This window comes from Peromyscus eremicus, chromosome 8a (genome assembly GCF_949786415.1).
Source record: "Peromyscus eremicus chromosome 8a, PerEre_H2_v1, whole genome shotgun sequence".
NCBI lineage: Eukaryota > Metazoa > Chordata > Mammalia > Rodentia > Cricetidae > Peromyscus > Peromyscus eremicus.
In genome coordinates, this window is record NC_081423.1 from 61,673,253 (window position 1) to 61,683,752 (window position 10,500).

Here is a 10,500-nt window from a genome sequence, read left to right on the forward strand (position 1 = left end):
CAGCGAGGGGCGGGCCCGAGGGCCAGGGGGCGGGGCTTAGGCGCGGGGCAGTGTGGGGCGGGGGCGGGACACCGCCCCGCCGCGGGTCTGGCCCTGTGTCAGCAGCCGAGCGGGCGCTCGGGCGGGACATGGCTAGCTGTGCGGCCCGACGGGCCCTGACTGTAGGCAGCCGCTGGTGGTCTCGGTCGCTGGCCACGGCCCGAGGGTCGAGGCCGCTGTGTGCGGTCGGTGGAGCAGGGGCCCTTCTGCCGGTGGCTACAGCGACGTCGCGAAGGCATCTGTCGTCCCGGTGAGGGACGGAGCCAGGGGGCCAGGGAACCGGGCCCAGAATTTGGGGAGCATGTTCCTAGCCACTAAGGAGGCCAGGAGGCCTGACTCTGTGTGGGCAACCGGTGTATCACCTGAGAAAGGGTCCCGAGCAGGGAGCCGACATGCGCTGCTTGGGACATGTGCCAGGAGCAGAGAAGGGAACACGGCCCAGGGCCCTGGCGGTGCAGAGCAGCTCCGAGGGAGAACGCTTCTTCAGCGAATCCTGCCTCCCTTGCTGGGGTCCCCAGCACCCGTAGTGGGCTGCCATTTAATCCAACTACCGGGATTTTGACTTTGATCCCCAGTCACTTATTGGGTCATGGCTTCTCTCAAAAAGATGCTATTACGTGGGAAACAAGTCGATTTAAGTGTCTACCTTTGTGGGTCCTAGGTTTCTGTGTGACCTTGGGGAAACTGGTTTTGCCTATGTGACTTGGGAAAGAGGGTTTGAGGCTGGGGGATGGTGTAAACAAAGCCTTTTAGGGACCAGACAGGAGTGATCGAGTTGGGTATGAAGTTATCATTTTCAAAATAAAATCACAGTGCTTTGACGGGTCCATAGAAAAATTAGACCTATTTAAAAAGGTAATTGATGGAACTAACCTGATAGTGGCTGAGAGAGGTATTTTCTATTAATTATTGCGCGCGGGGGTGGGGGGTGGGGTGGTGGCAGCTATGTAGAGAGACTTCAGTACTAAGTGTACTGTATGTTGTACCTTTGGGAATCTAAAGATGTTAAGTCCTGAGGTCAGGGTAAACACTGTTATAGTTTAAAGGGTAGATGGATGTGTAGAATTGGGAGAGTCATGCTATGTAGCCAGGTTGGTTCAGAACTTGTGATCTTCTAGCCTCAGCCTCAAGAGTCCTGAGATTACAGACATGTGGAACCATATTTGGTTCAGAACAGTTTTTCAAAGTAGCAAATGACAGGTTTATTGAGTATACTGCAAGGAAGCAGTAGGTAAGAGCAGAAACAGAAGAACTGCTTGCCTCAGAACGAAGGCTTTTTGAGCACCTCTTACATACTAGGCATTGCTCTCAGGAAACAATAGTCTCCCGTGGACTCAAGGCAGGGACACCAGTAACTGAAGTGCAGAATTGGAAGGACAGTTAAAATGCTGTGGGAGGCCATGGGCATGGGTGAAAATGTACATTTAACCAGGATATGTAGGCATGACCTTGGATATGCTGAGTGAAGACAGGGGAAAGTAAATCTGGAGTAGTTTGTTCTAACTGGGAGACTGGGAAAGGCTTCACCAAGTAGAGGCCTATGGCCGGGTCTTAAAGGAAGAAAAACAGCATCCTTGGCCTTCTCTTCCACCATTGTCCTGGCACCGTACCCTGGCCCCTCAGTGTGCTAGGGTTTTTTTGTTTGTTTGTTTTGTTTTTCCTGATGGAGAAGGACTGTTACCTTCCCAGCATTTCACTTGCTTATTCTTTCCCTCCCCACTAGAAACCGTGCAGAGGGCAAAGTGCTGGAGACAGTTGGTGTGTTTGAGGTGCCAAAACAAAATGGAAAATATGAGACTGGGCAGGTAGGTATTGTGCTGGGTCAGCTCTCATTTTCATGGAATATTCTGTTTCTGAATGGAGCCAAATTTCGTCACAATGCTGAGTCTCAGTGGTGTTTTCTTCTTCGCATTTCACATCCCCTTCCCCATAGTGCTAGAGACAGATGCTAGACTCCTGGCCTAACCCCAAGCTTCCATTCTTCTTGTGTTTGGTGGTAGACCAAGATTATAAGTTTTGGTTTTGTTTTGAGGCAGGGTCTTCTGTGTAGCTCAGTTTAGCCTTGAATTTATTCTATAACCCAGGCTGACCTTGAACTTGCAATCTTATTTCCTTAATTTACAGAATCCTGGGATTACAGATGTATGAAACCATGCTCAGCTCAGAATCACAAATTTTTTTTTTTAAAAAAAATGTTTTTACATTGATTTATTTAGAAAGAGAGAGCACCCATGCATGGAGATCCAAGGACAGCTAGTGGAAAGTGGTTCTCTCCTCCCACCATGTGGGGCTTGGATCAAACTCAGGTCATTAGGTTTGGTGGCAAGTGCCTTTACCCCAGTGAACTATCTAACGGGCCCAAAAGATATTTTACACTGATTTATTTAGTGTGCGTGCCTCTGTGTTAGTGCTGTGCATACCGTGTGTGCATTAGAATCACAAATTCTTTAAAGATGAGGTTTCTGGAGGTAGGTGTACAGTACCATCTAATCCCATCGCTCAGAAGTGGGAGCAGAAGGAACACTTCAATTTTGAGGTCTAATATAGTGATGCTATTTGAAAATTCAGTAAGAGGCCAGCGATATGGCTCAACTGGTAAAGGCAGTTGCCAAGGAAACCTAGAAGTAAAGGTGGAGGAGAGAACTGATTCCATAGAGCCATCCTTTGACCTCCACACCCATTTACACCTCCCCAAAATAATAATTACTATTATTTAAAAAGATTCTTGTTAAAAATACAAATCAGGCCGGGCGGTGGTGGTGCACACCTTTAATCCTAGCACTCAGGAGGCAGAGGGAAGTGGATCTCTGTGAGTTGGAGGCCAGCCTGGGCTATAGAGTGAGTTCCAGGAAAGGCACCAAAGCTACATAGAGAAACGTTGTTTCAAAAAGCCCCCCCCCCCAAAAAAAAAGAAAAAAAAAATCAGGCTAGGGGTGCTGGGTTTGCATCCTGCTACACAAACCGAATGTGGTGGTCCACTCCTATAATCCTAACACTTGGGAAGTGGAGGTAGGAGGATCAGGACTTTGAGGTCATCTTATCTACTTAGCAAGACTGAGGCCAGACTGGCTTACAAAACTTCAAACCCCTCTGAAACAAAAGTTCCACTGTAAGTAAGGGAAGCTATTTATTTTATTTGTATGCCTAAAATTTACCCAGTGTTATGCATGAGTGTTCTTTCTGTCCTGGAGTTCACAGCTCCAAGAAAATGATAGAAACATGGTCAGCGGGGGTTGGAGAGATGGCCTAGCAGTTCAGAGCACTTACTGGTTTTCCAGAGGACCTGCCTATAGCTCCCACTCCCAGGAATTCAATGCTTCTGGCTTCCTTGGATCCCTGTACTCACATACCCACATACAGATACATACACATAAATAAAAGTAAAATAAATCTGTAAGGAAGACAAAGAAATATAATCAGTGGCTCTATACTGGACTAAGAGGAGGGCAGGCCAAGGAAAGTTCCCTAAAGGCCAAAGGTGACTTGAAGGGTGAGGGGTCAGCCCAGTGATGAGGCATGAGCATACTGCAGTTGTTTGGGTTAAGTACAGAGTTTTCGGGAAAGGCTGGCAAGACTGTGCTGCAGTTGCCTGCACCCATGCTCCTTCCTGGTCATGCCCCACCTGGATGGATTTGCTGGACAGCGGGCTCAGTGAGGTCTCTCTTTCCTCCTAGCTGTTCCTTCATAGTGTTTTTGGCTACCGAGGGGTCGTCCTGTTTCCTTGGCAGGCCAGACTGTATGACCGGGACGTGGCTTCTGCAGCTCCAGAAAAGTGAGTTTCCCTGTCATGCTTATGGTGTCCTCAGGTGGCCCGACTTGTGGCAGACATACTCAGTTGGGGCCTCGGGGGTGAAAATAGCATTCTCTTGGGCTTTAGAAACAACCCCAACCATGGCTGGGTGGTGGTGGTAGTGGTGCATGCCTTTAATCCCAGCACTCAGGAGGCAGAGGCAGGTGGATCTCTAAGTTTGAGGCCAACCTGTTCTATATAGTGAGTTCCAGGACAGCCAGGACTACACAGAAACCCTGTCTCAAAAAGCAAAACAACAAACCCAACCAAGCATGGTAGTGCACACTTTTTTTTTTTTTGAGACAGGGTTTCTCTGTGTAGCTTTGCGCCTCTCTCCTGGAACTCACTTGGTAGCCCAGGCTGGCCTCGAACTCACAGAGATTCGCCTGGCTCTGCCTCCCGAGTGCTGGGATTAAAGGCGTGCACCACCACTGCCCAGCGGTAGTGCACACTTTTAATCCCAGTTCTCAGGAGGCAGACACAGGAGGATCTCTGTGAGTTCAAGGACAGCCTGGTCTACATAGTTCCAGGACAGCCAGGGCTATATAGAGAGACCTTATTTCAAAAAACAAACAAACAAACAAAAACAAACCAAAAAAACACAAACAAACAGAAAAACCAAACAAAATAAATGACCCCCGAGTATTTCTCTGGCACTCATACCCATGGAGACAGAGTGCTTAATACTAAATATATAGGGTCTCTTTTGGCCTCCCAAAATGGCCTCTTACTGCTCTTCGTTTTTATTATTTATTTACTTGCTGGTTTATTTTTGATTTTTGAGACAGGGTTTCTCTGTAGCCTTGGCTGTCCTGGAACTTTCTCTAGATCAAGCTGGCCTGGAATTCACAGAGATCTGCCTGCCTCTGCCTCCCAAGTGCTGGGATTAAAGGCGTGCGCCACTGCCTGGCAAGATTTTATTTTTATATAATGTGTATGAGTGTTCTGCCTGCATGCATGTCTGTGCACCACACTCATGCAGTGCTCCTGGAGGCCAGAAGAGGGTGTAGGATCCTTTGGAACTGGAGTTACAGACAGTGTGAACTTCGTGTGGATGCTGGAAACCAAACCTTGGTTCTCTGGAAGAGCAGCCAGTGCTCTCAACCACTAAGCCCTCTTTCCAGCCCCTCTTGTTGGTTTCTTGATGTCCAGTTGGAATCTTTCCATTAATCTCACATCACCCTAGAGTACATTAAAAGAAGAAGGAAGCTCCACTGAATGATCACAGACAACCCTGGGGGGGAGAAGCACAGAGACCTTGTGCCCTTGGGGACTCAGGTAGCAACTGGATTCTTTTGTCACGGCCCTCCTCTAGGAGGTTCCCAGAGAGTGGTAACTGCATGGGTCCTGCAGGCTCCATGGTTTACTCTCACTGGGGAGAGGCTAGCTGGAGGTGGTATTGAGCAGGTGCCAACCTGTGCCAAGGCCCCTTCAGATCACGAACCAGCCCATTTTGGAGAGGAGGTGTTAGTTAGCTGAGCCAGGTACAGCTTCCACTTCTCTGGAGTGATCTGGGCTGCTTCTCCTACCCCACAGAGCAGAGAACCCCGCTGGTCATGGCTCTAAGGAGGTGAAAGGCAAAACTCACACTTACTATCAGGTGCTGATTGATGCCCGTGACTGTCCACATATAGTAAGTAAGCAAAGTCCTGGGCCTGGGGTCCCTTCCATGGGGTCCCTTCACTCATTTAGGGACAAAGAGGGGTCAGACAGAGCTCAGGTCAGCCCTGAGCATCAAGGCCTCAGGACTGGGTAGTGGCCAAGAAACCTTTGAATCACCTTCTGCTTCAGTCTCAGAGATCTCAGACAGAAGCTGTGACCTTCTTGGCTAACCATGATGACAGCCGGGCCCTCTATGCCATCCCAGGTGAGGACCTGAGGAGCAGGGGTCTGGTGTGTCCCAGGGAGAGGAATCTGATGTCCTGTCATCTGCTGGGAGGGATCATGGTGCTAGGGTCGCCTACCTTGAGCAAGACCAGAAGGTATTTCCTCTCCATCTCATCCCTTCGCTCTGTGAGTCTTACCAGCTCTGCCTCTCTGTGCCAGGCTTGGACTATGTCAGCCATGAAGACATCCTCCCCTACACCTCCACAGATCAGGTTCCCATCCAACACGAGCTCTTCGAAAGATTTCTTCTCTATGACCAGACAAAAGGTAATCTCTCAGGAAGGGAGGCAGGCAGGAGAAGGCCCTTTCTTGAAGCTGAGTATCAGACATACCTGGCAGCTAGATCTAGTCCCATACTCCTCTCAATTTCCCTGTGTCCTGTGTGGTCAGTGGCTTCTGTTTCCTTACACCAGCAGAAACAGGCTGGGGTGATGAGAAGCAATTCACAATTGCTAGATAGTAACAACCAGAGGTCCGAACAACGCCAGGGCTCTTAACTCCCAGTCCTTTCCCACGGTATCACGCCCCTCAGGACTTAATCTCAGTAGCAGCTCTGCACCTTCTTCCAGCCTGCTTTTGCTGTATGTGTTGGTCTCGGTCCCTTGGGTATAACTGGGAAGGCGTTTCTGGGAGGGACAGGTGGAGAGTCGGTGCTGTGCCTAGGACTCTGCAGAGCCTGCACTAACCTGCTGTCTCTTCTAGCACCCCCCTTTGTGGCTCGAGAAACACTACGGGCCTGGCAAGAGAAGAATCACCCCTGGCTAGAGCTCTCTGATGTCCACCGGGAAACAACTGAGAACATCCGTGTCACAGTCATCCCTTTCTATATGGGCATGAGGGTAAGTGCTCGAGTGGGCTTCTTCCTGCAAGACTAGGCCCCAGATTCTATGTGGTCTCCTTGCTGTGATTGTTGGGATGTGGTGAGAGTGTATCTAATCCTAAATGCTGCCCTGTGGTTCTGCTCTCAAGTGCTCATGTATGGGGTAGGATTGAGTAGCCTCTTGGTAATGGACAGCACCATGACTTAGAGCAGGAAACCCATGTAGTAGTCCTCCGTGCTAGCTCCTCATTCTCCCTTCTGGTAGAGGGACATTCTTGTGAAAAATATATATACATATACTTGCCTAAATCAGTGTGGGCTGATTATCACTTTGTGTTTAGTAGTGTTGTGATCTTTGTCTTGCCTCACTCCAAGCAAGGCTTGCAGATACAAGTATAAATGGAAGACTTCTTGCCTATTAGGATTCAGTCATGGGGATGTCCACACCCATCAAAAATGGTCATAAGAGGGCTGTAAGGATAACAGGGCCCCGGGGGCAGTAAGGCTGGTGAGAACAGAGCCATGGAGTGGACTTCTGTTGGCATCCAGCTCTGTTGGCTTTACCAGGATTGGAGGGGGGCAGAGCAGGAAGGATTTGGGAGGCTGTTGACCATAGTTCTATCACATTCATCATTGGTTCCCAGATATTCACAGCTTGATCAGTCTCTGCTACCTTTCAGGAATACTTCATTTGAGAAGTGTTGATTGGAACAAACTTAGTCTCATCCTCAAACCTTTTCCCCCTCTAGGAAGCCCAGAATTCTCACGTCTATTGGGTGAGTGTCTCCCTTGGCAGGAGCTCAGGAAGGGCCTGGGGGAGGTGTGGAGGCACGTGTTTGCCTCGTGACCAGGGTGGATACAGCCATCCACACTGTAAAACGTAGATGTCGGCCTTTGTTGCTTTTTACGCTCTGTGGAGTTCTGGATGGGCTGGCCCAAGCATTATTCTTCCTCACACATGAACTGTTTCCCTCACAGTGGCGCTACTGTATACGCTTGGAGAACTTGGACAGTGATGTGGTCCAGCTTCGGGAGCGGCACTGGCGGATATTCAGTCTCTCGGGCACCTTGGAGACAGTTCGAGGACGAGGGGTGGTGGGCAGGGTGAGCATCCTTGGGCCACTACGGCCTAGCTGCTGGTCTGTTAGCAGGCCTGGGAACCTCGGGTATGTGGTTAAAAATCTTACAGCAGCCCTATTGGGTAGCTTGTCTGTAACCTGTTTCATGGATGAAGAGTGAGACTTAGAAGCTAATTAATAAGGGACAGGGGAGCTGGGTGGTGGCGGCGTATGCCTTTAATCCCAGCACTCAGGAGGCAGAGACAGGAGGATCTCTGTGAGTTCAAGGCCAGCCTGAGCTACAGAGTGAGTTCCAGGACAGGCTCCAAAGCTACACAGGCTCTCAAAACAAACAAACAAACAACAACAACAAAATAAGGGACGGGATGTAGTTGGTAGAGTGCCTGCCTGGCATCATGAGTTTGAGCCCAGCACTACATTAACTAACCGTGGTTTTATGTGCCCATAATCTTAGCACTTGGGATGTTTAGGGTCATCCTTGGCTGCCTGGGCTACATGAATCCCTATCTTGACACACGTCCCTCTGGAACCCTGGTCTTCTCCAAGAGCAGCAGGTGTTCTTTAACTGCTGAGCCCCTTTCCAGCCCCAAAGCTCAGGCACTTACTGCTGAGCAGCACGTCTTCCCAGTCTCCCCACCTACTCCAGCACTGGGGATCAAACTGAGGGCTCTGTGCATGTCAGGCAAACAATCTAGCTACATCATACCCAGATGGCATGTCTTTTAAAACCCTGACTTTATGGGAAATAGAGTCAGAAGGATCAGAATTTAAGGCTATATTTTGGCTACATAGAAAGTCTGAAGTCAGCTCATGTCTCTTTTTGCATTCATCCATCTAGTATTTCTTAAAAAGATTTAATTTTTTATATTACCTGCCTATCCTACCCTGTCTCTTGAGAGATTAAGTCACAAGTAATACTAGTGTCATCCAGCACCACTGTTAGAAGACACTTGGGAAAGTGGGGTGAGAAGTAAATAGGGTTTAGACTGGGTATGTGGCAGTACCTGTATCCAGTACCCTGGAAGCTGAGGCAGGATTATTGTGAGTTTGAGGCCAAGTTGGGCTACATGTCATGTCTTTGCAAAACAAAAAATCCTCAGTAAGGCTTGCCTTCAAATTTCAGCTATATACTATATAACTTTGGGGCTTTTTTTTTTTTTTTTTTCACCAAGAGAATAAAATCTGTGGGCAGAGAGAGGGCCTGCTGTTGTGACTGGCGCTTGTTCATGAGAATGAATGCAGGGAGAGATGCTGTCAGAGAAAGTCTGCCTAGCATCCTCCCCTGAGTGCTCCCAGTTTGTTTTCCTAGTGATAGACAGAGTAAGAGGCTCAGGCCACTGCCCATGCTGTGGGAGGAAGTACTGAAAGATGCTCATTGTAGCTATGTCTTCTAGTGTGTTGCTTGGGTGAAAGAGCCATCCAGTCAGTATTTGGTAGCCCCAGGATGGAGGGAATGTGTTTCTGGGGCTTGGCCTGACCCATTTTGCCTGAATTCTTTTAGGAACCAGTGTTATCCAAGGAGCAGCCTGCATTCCAGTATAGCAGCCATGTCTCCCTGCAAGCTTCCAGTGGGCACATGTGGTGAGTGTGTATGCTGGCGTGTATGTTGCTCAGCTCCCCAGACAGCTGCCAGTTAGAAAGTGAGAGCTGGAGCTGGGTGTAGATGTATACCTGTCATGACAGCACTTGGAAGACTGAGGCAAGCTTATGAGACCCTATTTCCACCCATGCCAACAGCAACGAAGTGAGAGCCCTGGGCAGGCTGAGCTGGTGTCAGTTCAGCAGAGTGAGGACCCGAGGTGGGCACAAGTAGGTGTTGTTCACTGCTATGTGGACTGTTTGGGGTTTTTGTTTTTGTTTTTGTTTTTTTTTGTTTTTTGAGACACGGTTTCTCTGTAGTCTTGGCTGTCCTGGATCTTGCTTTGTAGATGAGGCTAGCCTTGAACTCACAGAGATCCGCCTGCCTCTACCTCCCAAGTGCTGGGATTAAAGGTGTGTGCCACCACCACCACCACCACCACCACCACCACCACCCGGCGACTGTCTGGTTTTTATGGTTATGGTTTGTGGGCTAAGGAATTAGGTCCCAAGACTTGGGACTGTACTGAATTGCTCATGTAGTTGGGTTTCCCCCTTAATCTCAAGTTCAGGTTGGCTGCTCATATAGTACATATATCCAAATGACAGAATCTTTATAGCTGTGCTTTTGTGTGTGGCCACATGGGACTCATGGATCTTTGGTTATCTTGTCATGAGCTAGGCAAATGACAACCCCAGCCTTCCTCATCCAGCTGTGGCTGGATGCACACAGATCAAGAGGGCTTTCAGTTCAGCCCTTTCTCCCTCTAAAGCAACTTCTCCAATCCTTAGGGGCACATTTCGTTTTGAGAGACCTGACGGCTCCCACTTTGATGTCCGGATCCCACCCTTCTCCTTGGAAAGCAATAAAGATGAGAAGACACCACCCTCAGGCCTTCACTGGTAGGCCAGCTGAGGTCCTTGAATGCCCAGGTTGGGCCCCTCCAAACAGCTCTTAACCCCTAATTGCTGCAGAACTCAATCTCTCCCTGTTATGGGCCACAATGGGCCCCCTAATTTTGGGATTCTTTTTTGGAGGGGATTGTAACTTTTCTTGGAAGACCCACATAAGACTCCTCCAAGGTTGGCCCCCGCCCCAGGCCATGCCTACACCATGTTCCAGCAAAATTGTCAGGGAACTCTGTTCAGTTGTCACAGGTTTCTGGAATGTGAGGTGTGGTCAGTAAACCAGTGCTCACTTGGCCACAATGGCCATTTTGTCCCCAGGGTCTCAGGCTCCCTTGTTGGCTCTGTGGGAATTCTTGGTTGCTTTCCTGCAAAGTCTCTTCTAGGGAGCTGCTGCCTCT

General features: G+C 49.2%; 1 protein-coding gene across 2 annotated transcripts; it reads left to right on the plus strand.

Moving 5' to 3' along the window:
* Positions 1 to 40: 40 nt before the first annotated feature.
* On the plus strand, positions 41 to 10,415 carry Poldip2 (DNA polymerase delta interacting protein 2). 2 transcript variants are annotated; one of them, XM_059271290.1, is made up of 11 exons: positions 41 to 289; positions 1,763 to 1,844; positions 3,714 to 3,811; positions 5,366 to 5,462; positions 5,621 to 5,696; positions 5,876 to 5,983; positions 6,419 to 6,555; positions 7,286 to 7,312; positions 7,515 to 7,640; positions 9,117 to 9,196; positions 9,986 to 10,415. In XM_059271290.1, exons 1-11 carry the CDS (start codon positions 129 to 131, stop codon positions 10,098 to 10,100), a joined length of 1,107 nt encoding a protein of 368 aa, XP_059127273.1. In that variant the 5' UTR covers positions 41 to 128; the 3' UTR covers positions 10,101 to 10,415. The 2 variants fall into 2 exon arrangements, with proteins under 2 accessions (XP_059127273.1, XP_059127275.1); XM_059271292.1 differs by lacking the exon at positions 7,286 to 7,312.
* Positions 10,416 to 10,500: the final 85 nt, after the last annotated feature.